Raw genomic sequence first — 23,036 nt, 5'->3', positions numbered from 1 at the left:
TTGGTTGCAACCAGGTGATTGATTGTCTGGCTGTCTGGATTTCCTCAGCATGTACCTGGCTTTGCCATCACCTGTCTGCCTTTAGCTGGCTGGTCATCACCCGCCTGTGATTGGCCCAATCGTCCTGACGTCCGCCTGGAGCTCCACTGTTGAAGCTGCTGACAGCCAATCAGGCAGCTTGGATCCGAAGTCTCGGGACTTGGGCTGAACTGTGTTCCAGGTCGACCCGTTTTGTGATGGCTTTGAAAAAGCCTTTGGTGGACTGATTTGGGTCTTTGTTTATTCTAATTTGGTTTTGTTAACATCTTTTTTAATGGGGAAGATCATGTCTGGTGTACCTGTTATGTGTTGTGATTGTTAATCAGGTTTTATGGCAGTGTTTCACATCCTGCTCCATAACGGACCTAAAAACAGAAAAAATGGCAAAAAGACGAACTTTACAGCTTAAATGGCAAAAAACAGTGTTTCTCATTTTAAACATAAATGACTTGTTTTCACTATCAAAAACTGACGGTGCCAAAGGTGTAGCTGCATTACTGAAGTAACTCAGGTAAAGGCCGATGTCTGAAGCACCGTGGTGGGTTAAGCTTGTGCTGTATAAAAGGCTCTGAAACCAAACGTGTTTTCTCCGCTGTAGGCCACGTACAGGAAGCCGTCCTCATCTTTCTCTTTGTCATACAGCTGGCCCATCGTCAGACTGCAACACAAAGCAGGAGCACGACTGTTAGCACATGAAGCACGTCAGAGAATAATCTCTTTCATTGGGGGGAGGACTCGGCTTAAACCTCCACACAAGTATTCAGAAACAAAATGCTCCAATCGCATCTAACCCGCGAGTCTTTCTGGGTTTATCTAAATTCCAGAGGGTCCAGCTCCGGTCCTGGAGGACCGCAGTCCTGCTGGTTTTAGATGTTTTCTGTTCCAACACACGTTCATTCAATGAAATGTCTCTCCTCAACTAAAGTTCTGTCCAAAAATGTCAAACCATTAATCTCATTCAGAAGTTCTACAGCAGGAAACATCAAAAACCTGCAGTACAGGGTCTCTGGAGGACAGGGTCTCTGGAGGACAGGGTCTCTGGAGGACAGAAAGTCATCCTCAGCTTCGCTGCTGCTCGGCCTCCACTTTTCTCTCCCACCGCTCTTTTTATCAGACTTACTTAATAAACAGCTGATCAAGGTGCTGAGAAAGTAGGAAAATGTTTACGTTTGGCATTTAGAGACACAACACCGCCACGTGCATGACCCCGCCCTGCCATGTGCATGACCCCGCCCTGCCACGTGCATGACCCCGCCCTGCCATGTGCATGACCCCGCCCTGCCACGTGCATGACCCCGCCCTGCCATGTGCATGACCCCGCCCTGCCACGTGCATGACCCCGCCCTGCCACATGCATGACCCCGCCCTGCCATGTGCATGTGCAAATGTGCACAAATATAGACTTTTTGTTAATATGGATCCATTCAGACAATAAAATCTACATTTATAATATCTGAAAAAACATAACTCTGAGGGCAAGGCGGCTTTCTTTAGCCGTGGTGGAACATTTACACCCTGTCCCTGAGCAACCCTGGGACAGTTAGCCGCAAACACTGGGCTTGTTTATAGAGATTCAAGGGGTTTCAGAATTGTGCTACTTGCTTATGACCAGCTCAAGATACAACAAAGAAAGTGGGACAAAATCATCGCATTCATAACAATTTTTGCTCCGTTTGGTGTAACTGAATTTCTCTTACATCTGAAATGAGTAAGATTGTATTTCAGAGTGCGGCTCATGTGTTTTATGTGCTTTTTAAAGTGTTGGGTGTAATATAATGCCCCGATACTTAAACTCTGTTACAGTTTTTATATTTGCTCCATTAACTGTCCATAGGTTTAAGTTTGTAAAATACACAGTAGCTGTTTTCCACATTTAAAGTGAGGCACGATAGATTGAGGCATTACAGCTGATAGTCTATCAGCCACTTGTTCAGCATCCTCCCCACGCGTATAAATAATCGTGTCATCAGCATATAACTGTCTAGATCCCCATCACACATTACCGGGAGATCATTAATATAGTGGAGCTAAAATAGAACCTTGCGGTTCTCCCATGGTGCAATCCCTTATTAGAGGTACTGTATCATTTACCCGATGAATATGATTTATCCAGTTCATGGTATCCATGGTGGGTTGATATTTTGTGAGTTTTAAAACAAAGATTGAATGATTGACTGCTTCAAAGGCTTTACATAAATCTAAAAAAATTACCCCTACCACCTCCCCTTTATCCAGATTCTGTTCAGTTTTTTCAATAAAATGACAGCCTGCTGATTCAGTTGAAGGATTTTTCCTAAAGCCAAATTTCATAGGATGCAGCAGGTGTGCAGATTCAAGGTTTTCTACCAATCGCTCTGCAACCACCTTTAAATGGCATTTTAAAGAACAGGAAGTATACTGATAGGTCTATAATTACTAATTTCCTGTTTATCTCCAGCTTTGTATGTGTTTGAATTACAACAGCGGGGGCAGGGGTGCTGCTTTATGTGTGTGCACGTGTGTGTGTGTGCAACTGTATGAAAGACTGAGTTTTTTTGTTTTTTATTTTTTTTTGTTATGTAATCTACTTTGATGTGTGTGAAGGCGTTTTATTTGTAGTTTGCAGAAATCACTTTTTTTCATGTAAAGCACTTTGAGTTGTCTTCAGCATGAAAGGTGATTTATAAATAAAGTTTGATTGATTGATTGTTAAATGTGCCTTCAGTCCTGCGTCACGTGCACTCTGCAGGTAAATGTGCACATGATGCTGAGGCCTGACTGTAGCTTCGATTGTTTATGTGGCATCTTTGTGGTGCTTGATGTTTAAATGAACTATATGGGACATTAAACGGTGCAGATGCTGGAATTTCTCTGATGATCCAGATCACATTTCACCTGTTAGACAGGTAACCGGTGGGGGAAGGGCTGCTCTCACCTGGACTGAGGGACAGTTTTGTCGACGAAGAGGAAGATGGCTTTCTCTGAAGGCAGCTGGATGCGTTTCCTGATGATCCACATGAACTGCGCCACGGTGATGTCAGAGGGCACCAGGTACTTCCTCTTATCAATGTCCACTATCTGAGAGCCGGAGACCTTCTCCACGATCACCTGGAGGACATGTTTAACACCGCGTGGTCATAATTGTGTCAACAGCGCTGTAATAAGCAGCCTCACTGTTTTATGAGCGTTTCTTCTGGATTTTATTGTTTATACAGCCTGATTAGGTGTGAGCTGCTGTCTAATGTCTGCATTGTGACTCCATGACTCCACTTCCTGTCACGTTTCTCTTTATTTGGTGTGTTTCTCTGTTTTCTTTGGGCTCTCTGGAGTTTAGGTTTATTCTGTTTTTTTTATTTTTTTTATAAACATGTATTTATTGAGTTTAACAATTTACAAGAATACAAAAATGTAATATATTAAAGCATATAACAGTCAAACTATAAAGAAATCCGCTCCCCCCACCCTAAAGAGAAAAAAACCCAGTAAGGACAGTAGTTATCATACACAGCTTAACATCACGTTATTAAGGCATCAACAGTTTGGGACATCTCATTTTCAGGGTAACAGTGCTTCTTCAACTTCGCAGTTCTTTAGGAAAGAAAGAAAGGGATTCCAGTCTTTAAATTCAGCTGGTTTCTTTTTTATCTTGTATGTTAACTTTTCAAGGACAAGGCTGCCGGCGGCCAGTCGAAGGACTCTTGACGTTTTTCCAGCAAAGAGGGATCAAGCGTCGAGCTTGAACTAAACGTAAGTCCGTAATTTTCTTCTTTTTGCTGTTTAGCATACAGTCCTTTGGGTTCAGATTAAAAATACAAAGTCGGGTACTGGATCCAAGGTCATCTGAGAAATGTATTTTATTACGTCTTTCCAGAACTTTCGTATCTCAGGACAGCCCCGTAAACGATGAAACAAGGTGCCCTTTTTGACATGCAGATATGAGCAATATTTGGGTTCATCTTATTCAGTCTATCCGGAGTAATATAAGTTCTTATAATCCGGTTATACTGAATCAGTCTGAGACGGTGTTTATTGTTAGTTGAGCTTTTGAGCACACCTCTCTCCAGTCCTTCTCAGAGATATCTCTTTGAAAGTCATTTACCCATTAAATTTTCTTATTCTCAGTCTTTGTGATTTTTTACCAGCATGTAAAGATATTTGGTCCTTACAATTATTAACTGCTAAGTTTTCCAATATGGACAAAGGCGGTTGTGCATGAACAAAACTCCTTAACTGTAAATATTTAAATGTGTCTGAGGTATATCATATTCATTTCTAAGTTCTTCAAATGAAACCAGGTTGCGTTCTGTATATAAATCCAGAACTTTACAGAGGCCCTTGGTTGCCCACATTTTGAAACCTTGGTCTTTTCTACCTGGAGAGAAGTGATCATTCCTCCACGTTGGTGAGAAGCAAGAAAACAAAGTAGTTTCACTGAGGTCTGATTGGACTTTGTACCAGACATTAATTGTGTTTCTCACAAAAGGATTATCAGTAAGTTGCTTCAATTTTTTGACAGATGCAGAGTATAAATAAGCCGCAGGCCTTTAGTGCAAATATTTTCAACTTGTACCCATGGTAAGTAAGGTTCAGGCATAAAGCAGAACATTGCAGCTGTAGTTTGAGCAGCCAGAAGTACCATTGTAAACTGGGTAACTGTAATCCTCCTCTCTCATATGGCAGGTAAAGAAGGGACAGTCTCAACCTGGACCTTCTATTAAATAAACTTTGTAAATTGTTGCTTCATTTTGGGGAGAAACTGTGGTGGTGGGGTAAACTTTGGTAATATCCATACATCCATTTTCTTCCGCTTATTCGGAGTCAGGTTGTGGGGGCAGCTGCCTAAGCAGGGAAACCCAGACTTCCCTCTCCCCAGCCACATTCATCAGCTCATCCGGAGGGATCCTGAGGCGTTCCCAGGCCAGCTGAGAGATGTAGTCCGTCCAGCGTGTCCTCGGGGCCTCTTTCCGGTGGGACGTGCCTGGAACACCTCACCAGGGAGACGTCCAGGAAGCATCCTAACCAGATGCCTGAGCCACCTCATCTGGCTCCTCTTGATGTTGTCACTTTGGTAATATATTCATCTTAATTATATTTATATGTCCTCATAGAGAGATTGGCATTGATGACCAACTATTCGTGGATTCAGTTACTGTGGAAGTCATCGTTACGGGATTCAAAATTTTTTATAATAATAATAACTTTATTTATTTTATTTATTTATAATGGTTGGGGTAATGGTGATACCAAGACATCTAAATCCATTTACTGTGTTGGTGAAAGGGTGCTTTATCGTTGGATTTATATATTCCCACTTATTCAAAAACATGATAGAAGGTTTAATGTTGTTTACTTTAAAGCCTGAAAATTCCCCAAATGTGTCAGTTAAGTTAGTTAGGTTAAGACCTGAGTTATTAAGATCAGTTAAAAGTAAAAGAGTGTCATCAGCATACATTACAATGCGATGTTTGGTGTCTGGTACTTTTATACCTGAAATTAAGGGGTGTGACCTCATCGCTATCGCAAACGGTTCCATTACCAGAACGAATAACACTGGCGAGAGAGGGCATCCCTGACGAGTACCTCTTGTAAGTTTAAAAGGAGATGATATTAAATAGTTGGTGGAGACCTTTGCCATTGGGTCAGAATAAAGTGTCTCAATCCATTTTCTACAATAAATGCTGAAGCCAAAACGAGATATCACATCAAATAAATATCCCCACTCCACTCTGTCGAATACTTTTTCAGCATCTAAAGAAAGGACGGCAGTGTCAGGGGTTCCCTCCCTCACACGCATCAAATTCAGCACCCGTCTGACATTATGGAAGGCCTGCCGGGTTTTCACAAAGCCATTCTGATCTGGATTGATCCTAGTTGGAAGAGCCGATTCCAGTCTTCTAGCCTTTACTTTAGTGATAATCTTAGCATATGTGCTGTGAAATGGGTCTATACGATGTGCAATCGGTAGGGGACTTATTAGGTTTCAAAATATGTGTAATATGTGTAATTGTCTGGCCGGTGAGATTAAAACCACGTCAGCAAATATTGTTAATCAGGTGCAGCTCTGGAAAACATTACCGCCTCATGCATGAAACAGACAGGACCTTCCTTAACAGAAGAAAAACACACATCTAGTTGAATGTTCGCCGTCTGCTGCCGTTAGAGTTCAGCCACTGACAGTGGTCATCCCGCTGTGATCCAGCTAGGTGTGGTCAGCCTGCTAGGTTTTCAGTCCTCTGATAAACGACTCCACACCTGCAGGATCAGCAAACGCGAGGTTTCCCTTCGTGAAACAGTCTGAGTTTGGCAGGATAAATGATGCCGTAGTCAATCTTCACCATCATTTCAGAATCAGAATCAGAATCAGAAAGGTTTTTTATTGCCATATGAGTGAACAGGTTCACATCATTAGGAAAATGCTGCGGTACTTGGTGCAGACATAAAAACAATATAAGTTATAAGTTTAAGCATGCAATAAATATAAAATAAAAATTTTAAAACAAAATAAAGTCTCTACACTTTAACACAAAATTACAAAATATACAGGATGGGTATGGAATTAGAGCATAATCCAGAAAGTATGCTAAAGTGACAGTAAAGTAGCTTTGGTATGTTTGTCTCTTTTTGCATGAAGCACAGGTCCTGTGACTGAGACAGAGCGTTTATGGCCTAGAGTTCTTGTTCATGAGTCCAACAGCAGAAGGGTAGAAACTCTTCTTGTGGCGAGAGGTTCTGGTCCGGATGGACCGTAGCCTCCTGCCTGAGGGGAGTGGCTCAAAAAGTCCATGACCAGGATGAGAAGGGTCGGCTGCGATCCGGCCCGCACGGCCCAGTGTCCTGGAGGCGTACAGGTTCTGGAGAGATGGGAGAGTACAGCCGATCACCTTCTCAGCAGAGCGCACAGTACGCTGTAGCCTCTGTTCGTCCCTGGTGGTGGCTCCAGCGTACCACACGGTGATGGAAGAAGTGAGGATGGACTCGATGATGGCTGTGTAGAACTGCACCATTGTCTTTGTTGGCAGGTTGAATTTCTTCAACTGCCTCAGGAAGTACATCCTCTGCTGGGCCTTCTTGATGACAGAGGTGATGGTGGGCTCCCACTTGAGGTCCTGGGTGATGGTGGTACCCAGGAAGCGGAATGAGTCCACAGTGGTGATGGGGATGTCAGTCAGGATGATGGAGGGGAGTGGGGCTGTGTGCGTCCTAAAGTTCACAATAATCTCCACTGTCTTCTGGGCGTTCAGCTCCAGGTTGTTGTGGCTGCACCAGGACACCAGACGTTCAACCTCCATCCTGTAGGCAGACTCATCCCCGTCAGAGATGAGTCCAATAACGGTGGTGTCGTCCGCAAACTTAATAAGTTTGACAGACTGGTGGCTCGAGGTGCAGCAGTTGGTGTACAGGGAGAAGAGCATAGGAGAAAGTACACAGCCTTGGGGGGTGCCAGTGCTGATGGTCCGGGAGGCCGAGATGTTCTTCCCCAGCCTCACGTGCTGCCTCCTGTCCGTCAGGAAGTCAGTGATCCACCTGCAGATGGGATCAGGCACGTTCATCTGGGACAGCTTGTTTTGGAGGAGGTCTGGGAGGATGGTATTGAAGGCAGAGCTGAAGTCCGCGAACAGGATCCTGGCGTAGGTTCCCGGTGAGTCCAGATGCTGCAGGATGAAGTGCAGGGCTATGTTGATGGCGTCGTCTACAGACCTGTTGGCTCTGTAGGCGAACTGCAGGGGATCCAGGAGGGGGGCCGTGAGGGATTTGAGGTGGGACAGAACCAGGCGCTCAAATGACTTCATGACCACAGAGGTCAGTGCCACAGGTCTGTAGTCATTAAGTCCAGTGATCCTTGGCTTCTTGGGGACAGGAACTATAGTGGAATTTTTGAAGCAGTCCGGCACGTGACACGCCTCCAGTGAGGCACTGAAAATGTCCGTAAACACTGGGGCCAGCTCGTTTGCACAGTGTCTCAAGGTGGCTGGAGAGACACCGTCTGGGCCGGGGGCTTTCCGGGGGTTCACACGTTCGAACTGCTTCTTCACCTGCTCTTCCCCAATGGAAAAGGTTGTGGGGGTGGGGAAGGAGGGGGGCGTTGTGGAAGTCCTTGATGATGCATTCTCCTCTGAGGCGGGGTAGGAGGGGGGGTAAGAGTCTTTGTTGTTGTTGGGACTGGGGCTGGTGGAGGTGTGAGGGCTGCCTGATGGTACATCAAAGCGACAGTAGAATCCATTTAAGAGGTTGGCTGTTCGCAGGTCGTCAGTGGAGTGGGGGGTTTTGGGCTTGTAGTTGGTCATTTGCCTAAGTCTTCTCCACGCTGAGGCCGGGTCGTTCTCTGAGATTTCCTGTCGCATATTCTCAGAGTGCTGTGATCTAACAGTGTCCACTTCCCTGCTAAACCTGTATTTAGCCTCTTTGTAGCAGTCTTTGTTCCCACTCCTGAAGGCCTCCCTCTTTTCTAGCCACAGCTGTTTGAGTTTAGGAGTAAACCAGGGTTTGTCATTGTTGAAACTCACCCTGGTGCGTGATGGTATAATGCTGTCCTCGCAGAAGTGGATATATGAGGTCACAGTGTCCGTATACTCATCCAAACTGTCCGTGGCAGCCCTCATTGAGTCCCAGTCTGTAGTCTCCAAACACGTGCGGAGCTCCTCCACAGCCTCGCTGGTCCACTGTTTTATTGTCCTCACCACCGGTTTGGAGAGTTTCAGCCTCTGCCTGTACGCGGGGATCAGGTGGATCATTTCGTGATCAGAAAGACCGAGTGCAGCGCGGGGCACTGCGTGATAAGCTCCGCTGATCGTGCTGTAACAGTGGTCCAATGTGTTCTCCTCTCTGGTCGGGCATTTAATGTACTGCTTATATTTGGGAAGTTCTTGGCTCAAGTTGGCTTTATTAAAGTCCCCAAGAACAATGATGAGAGAGTCCGGGTATGTCCGCTCCATGCACAGTATCTGGTCCGCAAGTGCACACTGAGCTACGTGCACGTCCGCGTCTGGCACGATGTAAACAGCGGCCAGTATGAATGAGGCAAACTCCCGCGGAGAGTAAAACGGTTTACAGTGAATGAAAAAATATTCCAGAGAGGGAGAACAGTGCTGAGCGATCACTGTCATGTCCGTACACCAGCCACTGTTGATGTAGAAGCAGACACCTCCACCTGTTGCCTTGCCGGAGAGAGCTGCTTGTCTGTCTGCGCGGAGGAGATGGAATCCCTCCAGCTGTAACGCGCAGTCCGGGACCTCCTCACACAGCCACGTCTCCGTAAAGCACAAAACACAGGATAAATAAAAGTCTCTGTTCGTGCTCCTCATCAGTGCTAGTTCGTCTATTTTATTCCTAAGTGAGCGCACGTTGGACAGGAAAATTCCAGGTAAGGGCGTGCGTAATCCACGTCGCCGTAGTCGCACGAGCACACCAGCTCGCTTCCCTCTCTTACGACGTCTCACTCTCCGGATCAAGGTCTGTATTAAATCTGCCGCCGATACGACAAAAACTGGAAATAGATCCACTGGTGTTGTTGTCCTAATGTTCAAAAGCTCTTCTCTGGTGTAAAAGTACCCAGAAGAATGTCCAGACACACAGTTAACGCACAAAAACAGACAAAACAATGCGCACCTAAGCACCAGGGCATCCGTTTGCGGCGCCATCTTGGTTTATTCACAACATTGAAGCATTTTCTCTTCTTGTGCAGCTCAGTGGATATCTTGAAAAAACATGACAAGATGGCCTTCATAATCTTGGCCTTCTTTCAAGCCGCGTGCATGATTCGGATCTTGTCGTGCAAGTTTAAAAACTTCATTATCATGACATGTGGAGCAGGGGATTGTGGCGTACCTGGTAGTCTATGTCCTGTCTCGATAACCAGCGGGGCAGGAAAGATGTCGGGTTCCAGGACGTCGGGTAGCCATTTTTCCAGAACAGCGGCTGCATTGCCCTTTTCAACTTTCTCCAGGAGATTCAGCAGTCTGAGATTTGAGCGATGGCTCCTGTTTTCCAGGTCATCCACCTTAGAGGTGAGTTCAGACACCTTCTTCTTCAGTATCGCGATTTTGGTTTTCTCACCAGCAATATCATCCTCTATGTCACCAATGCGGTCCTCTGCTTGTTCCAGTCTCCCTGTAAAGTCCTTAAAGTCCGACTTGATCTCATTTATTGCAGTCAGGACTCCATTAACTTTGAGGCCAAAGTCATTTTTCAAGGCTATAATTGCCTCTAAAATCCCCACGGCTTCAGGAGTTTGCACGTTGGTAGTTAGCGTGCTAGCATTTCCCCCTTTTTCTTCGAGTCAGTCAGACTTATTCTGAGCCTTTTTCTGGCAGCGTCTCTCTTTATGGCAGCGTCTCTCTTTATGGCAGAGTCTCACTTTATGGCAGCATCTCTCTTTATGGCAGAGTCTCACTTTATGGCAGTGTCTCACTTTATGGCAGCGTCTCACTGTATGGCAGCGTCTCTCTTTATGGCAGCGTCTCACTTTATGGCAGCATCTCTCTTTATGGCAGAGTCTCACTTTATGGCAGCGTCTCTCTTTATGGCAGCGTCTCACTGTATGGCAGCGTCTCTCTTTATGGCAGCGTCTCACTTTATGGCAGCGTCTCTCTTTATGGCAGCGTCTCTCTTTATGGCAGAGTCTCACTTTATGGCAGAGTCTCTCTTTATGGCAGAGTCTCACTTTATGGCAGCGTCTCACTTTATGGCAGCGTCTCTCTTTATGGCAGCGTCTCTCTTTATGGCAGCGTCTCACTTTATGGCAGCGTCTCACTGTATGGCAGCGTCTCACTTTATGGCAGCGTCTCACTGTATGGCAGCGTCTCAGTGGGTTAGTGACAGTGACACAAAACATTGTTAAAAATAACTTGGTTTTCTACTTTCCTCTTTCCAGTTTCTGTTTGGGATAGAAATGTTAGTGAATGGAGACCCGCTTCCTGGCTTTCTGCAGACGGAGATGAAAGGGTGAAACATCAGAGCCAAGCTCTGCATTTAAATTTGATCTACAGTAAATCTCTGTCCATTTTCTCATGAGCTTTAAGTCGAGTCCCAAAGAATAAAAGTGCTGGTAAAGACGGGCGGGATGTGTTCATCAGACCAGAAAACCTGGTATCAGCTCAGAGAAAACCAGGGGACAGATCATCAAAAACATTTAACTGAGAAAAAGTGAAGCGAAGTGGAAAGTTTCCTGCATGCATTCCTCTCGGGGAATGAAATCTCAGTAACTCATAATGTACATGTAACATATAAACTTCCTGGTTTTTTATTTGTGTTCTGCCCTCAGTGACATGGAACTATCTGGTAAAGCACACTGACATTTGTGATATTGCTGATATGATCAGATTTGTTTACATTTACTCAGCTGGAAATGAGTTTGGGTGAGAAAATGTTGGTGATTCCTGATTTAACCACCTCCTGTCACCCAGAAACATCCCTCTTTCCAACAACTCACCGGTACTCTGTCGGGGTATTTGTTGCGTATTTTGGCTGACTCCACACATCGGTGCTCTGAAGGAGAGAAGCCAAAGAAACAGGAAGTCAGAGATTAAAAGGACGAGTGAGACCTCCTGGGATTTCTCCAGTCCGGCCTTACAGCCAAGCCTGGGTCAATACAGAGCTCCACGAGCACGACAAAGAACAACACAAGCCCCCTCCACAGATCAAATGAACTAAACTATGAGTTAGAAAGCTTATTTTAGAAGTGAATAATAGCCACATTATAAACCATCTAAGAAGCCTTTATTAAGTGATCCTACACATAAAATCATCTTGGTGCAATAATCTCTGACAGGACTTCATGCAGCAGGCAGACAATGAGCAGAGGCCCGGGAGGAAGGGTGATGGCTTGTGTGGATCCTTTTAGGTGCAGACTCTCATTAGCCCAGATAATAGGCCTACTTTTGCAGGTGTTTCTTTAAAAAGGAGCTTTGAGGCTACCTGATGAGAATATATAACTGGAGATAATGGGAGAAATCTCCACTACAGAGCACCAAAAGCATGTTTCATCCAGGAGGAGGATATAGTATTTCCTGTATATAGTATTTTTGCATCTTACAGTTACAGAGATCAACACTCAAAACTACACTCAATATTCTACCAAGTGCTCAGTAGCATCTTTCAGGTTATGTAACAAAGCCAGGACGTTAAGACTGAACATGTTACTACTACTGCTGCCAAATTAAAGAGGATTTTCACAGTATTTGGTCCCTCCATGGCTGAGAATACTCAGTTCTTCTTGGTGATTTTCTAACTCAAATGTCTTGATATCTGCTTAGTGTATTTGGTTTTACAAGCAATGTGTTTACAGGTTTTAAACCAGGCCTTACGGACTAAGTATATGCATGCAGGGTGAGATCAGCTGGCTAACTGGATTTATAAGCAATGTTAAAGGTAAACTTGATTTTGACAGTCATCAACCTGCAGGAAGAATAAATCAGCATTGGTTGCTAGTCATGCAAGGTTAGCTCATATGGATTTACAGCAGGCTGCAACGGAAGCATGCAATGCTGCGCCTCTGAGGATGACCTAGCTCAGATCGATGCAGGGGCAGCAAAACAGAAAGAAAGATGCATGAGATGAGAACATCTCCTGTATCATAACAATCCAACCCCCTTTACCAAGGGAATGGTCCTCCTTAAACATCCATTTCATGTTTGCAGGATCCCGCACTGAGGCGTGACGTAGAGGCGACGCGCGAGCTTCCAAGTCAGCGGAAATATCGGCGAAACGTTCAAACGTGAGACAAACGCGACGAAAACAAAACTTCAACAGCAGTCCGCCTTTCAGCTGTCCGTCCAGCTCAGAGGTGACGTCACCGCCAGACCGGGGTGCCTTCACGTGTTCCCGGAGAAAGCACGCGCTCACACGCTGTAAGGCAGGAAACTAGTTAATACGTTTGCATTCAGAATTACAGTAGCTGTTAAATAATATAGTAAAATATTAAATTAACTCTATCGAGTAATTACCACACTCATTTTTTTCTTTTCTTTCTTCACAGTAGACAACGTTTTTATACCTGCAAACACATGCAAATGACATGAAATAGTCGCCAAGCATCCACAATACGACCCAGAACTTTAATAGAAAGACGATGTTTATCTGAGCCACGGCCAGTAAAAGGAAAGCAGCTTTGATAGCTGGAAAGAACCAACTAAACATCAACACACGCAGACACGACACAACTAAACGTTTCCGTTGACCGTTTCACCAACATCACCTGAATGCAACCTGAGCGCGAGCCATTACATCGGAAGCCATGGTAACCGCGGGACGCTTAGCTAGCATGGCGCCGTAAATGCTACTTCACTAGCTGCTCAAGCTAATTTCTTTCATTCTGTTCTGTGAGGTTAGGTTGGGAGTGAACGACGTTTTAAAGCAGTTAGCTGGATTTTAGCCTCTAAGGGTTAATCGGTGTTTATTCAACACTTTACAGGCTAGCATGTATGCTAGCGTTAGCAGCACTCTGGCTGGTGTTTAGGGACGCTGCTAATAACAATACTTATGGCTTTTTATGAAGTTTACTCTCACCCGGCGGTGATTCGGTACAAAACCAGCGTGTGTACAAAGGCCACCTTGTTCCTGGTGGTGGTTTTATGCCTGACCTACATCCCACCTCTGCTAGTTGCCTACAGGAGCCAAGGTACAGTGCTAGCATATCCCAGAAACATTCCTTATAACATAACTGACTCGGTGAAAGGCTAAATAACATAATTTATTTAATAAAAAGAAAAGCTCAGACGTTGATTTTTAAAGTATAAAAGAAATCAGAAATTATTGGAAGAAGATGTCATTATTCCTACGAAGCCAAATCAACTTGAAATGTTTTGTTTATTTTTTGTTGCCATCAGTGAATAAAGATACATCATTTAAGATTGTAGGCATGTTGTAAGTGTAAGACAGCAGTTTCTCTTTAAAAAATCAGGGATCTTTTCCCTGAACTGAATAGAGTCTGGATGAGGGAGGGAAAGGTAGCGTCTGGATGAGGGAGGGAAAGGTAGCGTCTGGATGAGGGAGGGAAAGGTAGCGTCTGGATGAGGGAAGGAAAGGTAGCGTCTGGATGAGGGAAGGAAAGGTAGAGTCTGGATGAGGGAGGGAAAGGTAGCATCTGGATGAGGGAGGGAAAGGTAGCATCTGGATGAGGGAGGGAAAGGTAGCGTCTGGATGAGGGAAGGAAAGGTAGAGTCTGGATGAGGGAAGGAAAGTTAGCGTCTGGATGAGGGAAGGAAAGGTAGAGTCTGGATGAGGGAAGGAAAGGTAGAGTCTGGATGAGGGAAGGAAAGGTAGAGTCTGGATGAGGGAAGGAAAGGTAGCGTCTGGATGAGGGAGGGAAAGGTAGCGTCTGGATGAGGGAAGGAAAGGTAGCGTCTGGATGAGGGAGGGAAAGTTAGCGTCTGGATGAGGGAGGGAAAGTTAGCGTCTGGATGAGGGAGGGAAAGGTAGCGTCTGGATGAGGGAGGGAAAGGTAGCGTCTGGATGAGGGAGGGAAAGGTAGCGTCTGGATGAGGGAAGGAAAGGTAGAGTCTGGATGAGGGAGGGAAAGGTAGAGTCTGGATGAGGGAAGGAAAGTTAGCGTCTGGATGAGGAAGGGAAAGTTAGCGTCTGGATGAGGAAGGGAAAGTTAGCGTCTGAATGAGGGAGGGAAAGTTAGCGTCTGGATGAGGGAGGGAAAGGTAGCGTCTGGATGAGGGAGGGAAAGGTAGCGTCTGGATGAGGGAAGGAAAGGTAGAGTCTGGATGAGGGAGGGAAAGGTAGAGTCTGGATGAGGGAAGGAAAGTTAGCGTCTGGATGAGGGAGGGAAAGGTAGCGTCTGGATGAGGGAGGGAAAGGTAGCGTCTGGATGAGGGAGGGAAAGTTAGCGTCTGGATGAGGGAGGGAAAGTTAGCGTCTGGATGAGGGAGGGAAAGGTAGCGTCTGGATGAGGGAAGGAAAGGTAGCGTCTGGATGAGGGAGGGAAAGGTAGCGTCTGGATGAGGGAGGGAAAGGTAGCGTCTGGATGAGGGAGGGAAAGGTAGAGTCTGGATGAGGGAGGGAAAGGTAGCGTCTGGATGAGGGAGGGAAAGGTAGCGTCTGGATGAGGGAGGGAAAGTTAGCGTCTGGATGAGGGAGGGAAAGTTAGCGTCTGGATGAGGGAGGGAAAGGTAGCGTCTGGATGAGGGAGGGAAAGGTAGCGTCTGGATGAGGGAAGGAAAGGTAGAGTCTGGATGAGGGAGGGAAAGGTAGAGTCTGGATGAGGGAAGGAAAGTTAGCGTCTGGATGAGGGAGGGAAAGGTAGCGTCTGGATGAGGGAGGGAAAGGTAGCGTCTGGATGAGGGAGGGAAAGTTAGCGTCTGGATGAGGGAGGGAAAGGTAGCGTCTGGATGAGGGAGGGAAAGGTAGAGTCTGGATGAGGGAGGGAAAGGTAGAGTCTGGATGAGGGAGGGAAAGGTAGCGTCTGGATGAGGGAAGGAAAGGTAGCGTCTGGATGAAGGAGGGAAAGGTAGAGTCTGGATGAGAGAAGGAAAGGTAGCGTCTGGATGAGGGAGGGAAAGGTAGCGTCTGGATGAGGGAGGGAAAGGTAGAGTCTGGATGAGGGAAGGAAAGGTAGCGTCTGGATGAGGGAAGGAAAGGTAGCGTCTGGATGAAGGAGGGAAAGGTAGAGTCTGGATGAGAGAAGGAAAGGTAGCGTCTGGATGAGGGAGGGAAAGGTAGCGTCTGGATGAGGGAGGGAAAGGTAGAGTCTGGATGAGGGAAGGAAAGGTAGAGTCTGGATGAGGGAGGGAAAGGTAGCGTCTGGATGAGGGAAGGAAAGGTAGAGTCTGGATGAGGGAAGGAAAGGTAGCGTCTGGATGAAGGAGGGAAAGGTAGAGTCTGGATGAGAGAAGGAAAGGTAGCGTCTGGATGAGGGAAGGAAAGGTAGCGTCTGGATGAGGGAAGGAAAGGTAGAGTCTGGATGAGGGAAGGAAAGGTAGAGTCTGGATGAGGGAAGGAAAGGTAGCATCTGGATGAGGGAAGGAAAGTTAGCATCTGAATGAGGGAAGGAGAGGTAGAGTCTGGATGAGGGAAGGAAAGGTAGCATCTGGATGAGGGAAGGAAAGGTAGAGTCTGGATGAGGGAAGGAAAGGTAGAGTCTGGATGAGGGAAGGAAAGGTAGAGTCTGGATGAGAGAAGGAAAGGTAGAGTCTGGATGAGGGAAGGAAAGGTAGAGTCTGGATGAGGGAAGGAAAGGTAGCATCTGGATGAGGGAAGGAAAGTTAGCGTCTGGATGAGGGAAGGAGAGGTAGAGTCTGGATGAGGGAAGGAAAGGTAGAGTCTGGATGAGAGAAGGAAAGGTAGAGTCTGGATGAGGGAAGGAAAGGTAGAGTCTGGATGAGGGAAGGAAAGGTAGCATCTGGATGAGGGAAGGAAAGGTAGCGTCTGGATGAGAGAAGGAAAGGTAGAGTCTGGATGAGGGAAGGAAAGGTAGAGTCTGGATGAGGGAAGGAAAGGTAGCATCTGGATGAGGGAAGGAAAGGTAGCGTCTGGATGAGGGAAGGAAAGGTAGAGTCTGGATGAGGGAAGGAAAGGTAGAGTCTGGATGAGGGAAGGAAAGGTAGCGTCTGGATGAGGGAAGGAAAGATAAACTCAGGCTGAGTTGTGTCAGGAGGTTGTTAGACGACCTCTTCAGGTAAACTGTGATCACAGTTTAAATGATTATTTCAGGTTTCTGGATAAAACGAAGCACTTATGAAGAACAGCCAGCCGTGAGGTTCCAGTACCAGGTCTTACTGGTGGCTGGGACCAGTACTCAAGGAGATATTGTGGCCTGGAGCACCTTCGCCCATCTTAACAACATGCTTGGGATGAAGCTACGGATTCCTGCCGTCTCTGTAAGAAGAAATTATGTGTATTTCCCAGAAATCAATGCTAGGTCATCGATTTCTAACGAGACATTAAAAAGTCCTTTTTGCTCTGGAGGAAGTGAAGACCTCAAACGTACATCAGTGTCCTCTGTTTGGGTCCGATGTGCCTCTGAGAGTTTTCCTGTTCTTACACAATAAATAAGCCTTATTTTCATGCTCAGTATAAAAGACTTCTACATTTAGAGGTGGCTTGAGTGAAATCAGTTGCAGAGCAAAGGAAGCTGATGTTTCCTGTCAACGCAGGTGAGAGAGGAAGACTGGAACCAGGATGGGAAGTTGGATGTTTTCAGGTTTCAGCTTCAGCTTCCACTGAAACCTGATGAGGAGGTTTACAGCGTTCAGCTGCTGCTCACCTTCAGCTACCAGCTCTTTGTAGGTACCCTCCCCCCGTCTGCTCACCACACACCTGTCTGCCTGTCACATAGCAGCTTGTAGGTTATAATTCAGTTAATAAGTCACTTTTTGTTTGGTCTCAGTTGCCAGAAAACTGTATGTAATTCATTGTTCCTCCTGTGTGTTTGCTTCCTGGACCATATTTGAAACTAAAGAGGAGCCTTTTTTCTCTTCTTTCCCAGCGAATGTCCACAGTAGTGATGCAGAGTCTGGCTCTGGTGCAGCACTCCTCTCCTGTACCCGGAGCAAAGCTGCTGATCAGCGGAGACCTGAGGCTGCAACAGAGGACGCCTCTGCCTCACCGCGGACTCTACAACATTTACAACGTAAGAAGACGCAGGAATCATTCCCTTCTTCTTCTTTTGTTGCCGCAGACTCGGATTCTACCAGTTAAATGAGCCAAACCAGACGAGAAACTACCGACGCATCAGGAGGAAAATGTAGAACGAGAGGAAGTTATTAAATATAAGGAGCAGAGAAGAAAGGCTGCAGTCCAGAGGCTTGGTGTGGGATTGTCCCTCAGATCTAAGATCAAGGAAAGCATTGAAGTTTCCAGAATATTAATATAATACTTTATTCATTAAGCTACTGGGGTTTGCTGAGGTTTGACCTTCTTACTCTGATAAATACATGAATGCAGCACGTTATGTATCTGTTCACCCATCAGTGTGTACTGAAAACACACCAGAGGGAGATTTATATGGATTTGTTTCTGTACTGATGACAAGGTGTCGCTGGTGGACGACTCCAGCCCCTTTGCAAGCGCCTACGACCTGGACAACATAGTTAGAAGCTACCAGGAGAGAAACTGTAAGTAGACAGAGGCGTGTCATGTTAGCATGTTTACTCTGGTAATAATGTGGACTTCCATGTTTCTCCTGCTCCAGTGACGACGGTACTTTCCTGTCCAACGCCAGTCTGGACTGTGGGAAGAGCTGCCGGTTCCCCGTTTGAGCTCAACCTTGACATCCGTTACCCTGTCGAGGTCATCAGATATCCTTTACTACATACAGGGAAGGAGTTCGCTCCGTTTTCCATCTAAAATAATCTATCATTTATATTCATGTCAGTACTTGTGACATGTGATTTAAAACACTGGTTTTCACCAGTAATTGAAAAGATTTAAGTCCTTCTGTATGCCCACAGTTCCTGCTGTTCGTAACAAATTTATTAACTTAATATAACATTTGTCCTCAGTCAACATTCAGACTTTTATTTCAGGGCAGTGCATCTTTACGTTTCAGTTCAGGTTCTTGGGTCATAATTTAGTCAGGTCTTAGTTCCGCACAGAAGACTTGAATTTCAGAATCTATTGAAAAAGAAAGCATGAGCTCAGAAGATAAGTAATGTGTGCATCAGTAAGGAAATTTTACTTCACCCACAGCAGCACAGTTTGTTAGATAAAAGCAGAAAGTAAAATCTCCTGTAAAAGGAATGAAAAATATTACAGCCACAATTTTTCTAACTGGAACCCCAACAGTTACAGCAGCGACCATCAGAGATATTTCTGTTTAAAAATAGTTGCTTTTCAACTCATTTTCAGTAGATATTAAAAGCATACAGATGAAATCTTTGCAGTATGACATTTCTAGAGTAAATGGTCACCTGACCATTGCAGAGCATCCGACTCATGCTGGAGACCCGAGTTCGATTCCCCCATGGGACAAATATTAACACCTTCCAGTGGGTCCTCAGGCAAAATGCCACTGCCTAACCACGTCAGCTAAATGGCTATAATGACCAGAGCTGGATCCACCGTGAGGACAGGGCATCTGGGTCAAACCTTCCAAAGAGAGGCTGGTGAAGTATATAAACATAGATTCAAGATTCAAGATTGTTTATTTGTCATGTGCAGTTTCGACACGGTCAATAATGCAATGAAATGCTTGGAATGTATAAAATACAAAGGTGGGGTAGGATTAAAAATAAGGTGTAAGTAGGGTATTTCACAGGTTGTAATATTGCTTCAAGTAAACATAAACATGATCTTCAAGGTGTCTAGTGTTGACATATGCATTTGCATTTACTCAAATTTGTTTGGTGTGTTTGTCTTACATGAGCATAGCTGCTAGAACTCAGTCACATGACCACCACATGTGGCCCACTGCGATGAGACAGGCTTCCTGTATCAGGACCACTTCTGGCTGATATCTGGCCTATCTGGTACCATGCAGTGCATTATGATGCAGTATGGTACGATACACCTTCATTTGTAGACATGTCTGAAATTTGATACTTAGACACAGATCGATACTTAGACACAGATCGATACTTAGACACAGATCGATACTTAGACACAGATCGATTCTTAGACACAGATCGATACTTAGACACAGATCGATTCTTAGACACAGATCGATACTTAGACACAGATCGATTCTTAGACACAGATCGATACTTAGACACAGATCGATTCTTAGTCACAGATCGATACTTAGACACAGATCGATACTTAGACACAGGTCGATTCTTAGTCACAGATCGATACTTAGACACAGATCGATACTTAGACACAGGTCGACTCTCAGACACAGATCGATACTTAGACACAGATCGATTCTTAGACACAGATCGATACTTAGACACAGATCGATACTTAGACACAGATCGATACTTAGACACAGATCGATTCTTAGACACAGATCGATTCTTAGACACAGATCGATACTTAGACACAGATCGATTCTTAGACACAGATCGATTCTTAGACACAGATCGATACTTAGACACAGATTGATTCTTAGACACAGATCGATACTTAGACACAGATCGATACTTAGACACAGATTGATTCTTAGACACAGATCGATACTTAGACACAGATCGATTCTTAGACACAGATTGATTCTTAGACACAGATCGATACTTAGACACAGATCGATTCTTAGACACAGATCGATACTTAGACACAGATCGATACTTAGACACAGATCGATACTTAGACACAGATTGATTCTTAGACACAGATCGATACTTAGACACAGATCGATTCTTAGACACAGATCGATACTTAGACACAGATCGATACTTAGTCACAGATCGATACTTAGACACAGATCGATACTTAGACACAGGTCGACTCTCAGACACAGATCGATTCTTAGACACAGATCGATACTTAGACACAGATCGATTCTTAGACACAGATCGATACTTAGACACAGATTGATTCTTAGACACAGATCGATTCTTAGACACAGATCGATACTTAGACACAGATCGATTCTTAGACACAGATCGATACTTAGACACAGATCGATACTTAGACACAGATCGATTCTTAGACACAGATCGATACTTAGACACAGATCGATACTTAGACACAGATCGATTCTTAGACACAGATCGATACTTAGACACAGATCGATTCTTAGACACAGATCGATACTTAGACACAGATCGATACTTAGACACAGATTGATTCTTAGACACAGATCGATACTTAGACACAGATCGATTCTTAGACACAGATCGATACTTAGACACAGATCGATTCTTAGACACAGATTGATACTTAGACACAGATCGATACTTAGACACAGATCGATTCTTAGACACAGATCGATACTTAGACACAGATCGATTCTTAGACACAGATCGATACTTAGACACAGATCGATTCTTAGACACAGATCGATACTTAGACACAGATCGATTCTTAGACACAGATCGATACTTAGACACAGATCGATACTTAGACACAGATCGATTCTTAGACACAGATCGATTCTTAGACACAGATCGATACTTAGACACAGATCGATTCTTAGACACAGATCGATACTTAGACACAGATCGATACTTAGACACAGATCGATTCTTAGACACAGATCGATACTTAGACACAAATCGATTCTTAGACACATGAAATGTGCAGACTTCTACACGTTACCTCGTGGACTACACACTCTGGATTCCTCAAAGGTCCAGGTTTAGTTTTAGAACTGGCTGATGTACAGTTTTCAGTCTTAGTTGGAACCGAGTGTCTCGGCTGGTCGGAGCTCGTATTCTGTGTTCTGTATATTCTGAAATATGCAGGCGTTTGTGCTTCAATGTTTTCTCCATCGTTTGTGCCTTAACCGCCTCCTCCACTTACCGTCCAGGCTTCTGGGAAACCATCAAGTTCGCCTGGATTCAGTACGTCAGCATCCTCCTCATCTTCCTCTGGGTCTTTGAACGCATCCAGAGATTTGTTTTTCAGAACCAGGTTCTAACAACCGTACCCATACCGGTGGGAAAACCTCATCTATCATGATGCAGTACTGATGTTTCAGCTGCTGGAGCCGTTTACCACTTTTCTCCACGACTCTGATCTTCGTCTTTTAGCTTCTTCTAGTTACCAACTATACATTAAACTCGAGTTAAATTATTTTATCTGCGTCATAAACCAGCTGATCCTGCCCAGTGACACTAGTAGCAACAGCTGATCCTTCTGAACTGGTTTCATGTCTCAGCTGCGTATTGTTGAATAAACCTGCTCAGAAATGTGAAAAGCTGATCAAAGTCAGCAGATTTCACACAACCGTGCTGCAAGCAAAACAAGAAAAGACAAAAATGCACATTTGAAGCTTAGTTTTTCCTCAGTAGAAAATAAATGTTTGTTTGCTCAGTAAACTGGAAGTTTCCGGCCCTGAGCTCTGCTCCTCACAGATAGATCCCTCCAGGCGTTGCTGTTATCTGACTCATCTCAACGGTTGCTGCTTTAAACTGAACTGCGTTTGGTTTTGGTTTTCTAAGTTTCCTTTCAGATGTCACCAGCAAACCACCGACCTTGCACTGGTTCCAGTTTCTCTTTTACTGCTGATTTCTAGTCATAGAAACATGAAGAGATCCTCTGTATTTTTTCTATTTGTGTGTTTATTACATGTTTATGTAATATGAATAACTCATTTTTCTATTGTGCTTTACTGGATAAACACAGTTTATACCATTAATAATGTGTGCTTTTCAATCATGGCTCATGCTTTTATTCACGTCTTTAAAAGAAACTGGCCTGTAATGAGCCACTTTTAATCAGTCTTATTAATCTCTCATTTGATCATCAGCTTTTTGTTCCCCTCCCCATTCCTCAGCACTATAATAGCATCATTATATCTTTCATTCATTTATGTCAAATTAATCCAAATTTAAGACTGAAATGAAATTTTAAGATAAGTTTTATCATTTCAAACTTGTACAACATTTTTTAACCTTGTCCGATATGCTGCTTTCCAGACCAGACAGGGGTCCTGCAGGGGTAGGACTCATGGTCCAGCATGGAGGGCAGGTTTACCAGGGCCCTTTTGTCACCTAACTCCTGCACTGAGTCCAGAGACCAGCCCAGGACAGAGCTGGACCTCCTGATGACTTAGTCCAGCTTCTTCCCCTCCCTCTCTGGGATGCTGCTGATCAGCAGACCACACCGTACAGGATGGCTTATCCACCACAGAGGAGTCCCCCTTCACTCCAAAAGACCGCCATCAGACCTGCTCTGACTCTTCCTGGACAGTGGTCTGTGTTGTGAGTCCAGTCCAGTTTTTTGTTAAGGTGAACACCCAGGAAGAGACCCCTACCTTACGGTGCATGAAACCCACCCAGCCCACCACAGCGGGACGGCCTCTCCACCCTGAGGACGGTGGAGGGAGGCCCAGCCAGGGACCCCATGGCCATGGAACAAGGGATGTCTATAAAGTCCAGCTACACATACACACTTCCACAGAAACTGGCCTAGTTCAGTAGATTATTCATCCTGTGAGGGATCTTGGAGGAGACTCTGGTACTTTTAGAGAAAAG

At 45.0% G+C, this 23,036-nt stretch overlaps 2 protein-coding genes across 2 annotated transcripts; one reads left to right on the top strand and one right to left on the bottom strand.

Moving 5' to 3' along the window:
• Positions 1-443: 443 nt before the first annotated feature.
• gabarapl2 (GABA(A) receptor-associated protein like 2) lies at positions 444-12,833 on the bottom strand. The gene is made up of 4 exons (XM_041997054.1): positions 12,612-12,833; positions 11,447-11,502; positions 2,954-3,126; positions 444-697 (listed from the first exon to the last, which is right to left on the bottom strand). The coding sequence occupies exons 1-4, from the start codon at positions 12,643-12,645 to the stop codon at positions 583-585; spliced, it is 378 nt and encodes a 125-aa protein (XP_041852988.1). The 5' UTR covers positions 12,646-12,833; the 3' UTR covers positions 444-582.
• A 111-nt stretch (positions 12,834-12,944) lies between these two features.
• On the top strand, positions 12,945-22,198 carry tmem231 (transmembrane protein 231). Its single transcript, XM_041997052.1, has 7 exons — positions 12,945-13,633; positions 16,672-16,838; positions 17,115-17,243; positions 17,447-17,590; positions 17,993-18,074; positions 18,152-18,257; positions 21,357-22,198. The coding sequence occupies exons 1-7, from the start codon at positions 13,495-13,497 to the stop codon at positions 21,517-21,519; spliced, it is 930 nt and encodes a 309-aa protein (XP_041852986.1). The 5' UTR covers positions 12,945-13,494; the 3' UTR covers positions 21,520-22,198.
• The last annotated feature ends 838 nt before the right edge of the window (positions 22,199-23,036 follow it).

Source organism: Melanotaenia boesemani, chromosome 10 (genome assembly GCF_017639745.1).
Source record: "Melanotaenia boesemani isolate fMelBoe1 chromosome 10, fMelBoe1.pri, whole genome shotgun sequence".
NCBI classification, from domain to species: domain Eukaryota; kingdom Metazoa; phylum Chordata; class Actinopteri; order Atheriniformes; family Melanotaeniidae; genus Melanotaenia; species Melanotaenia boesemani.
This window is presented reverse-complemented; position numbering and strand designations above follow the sequence as displayed.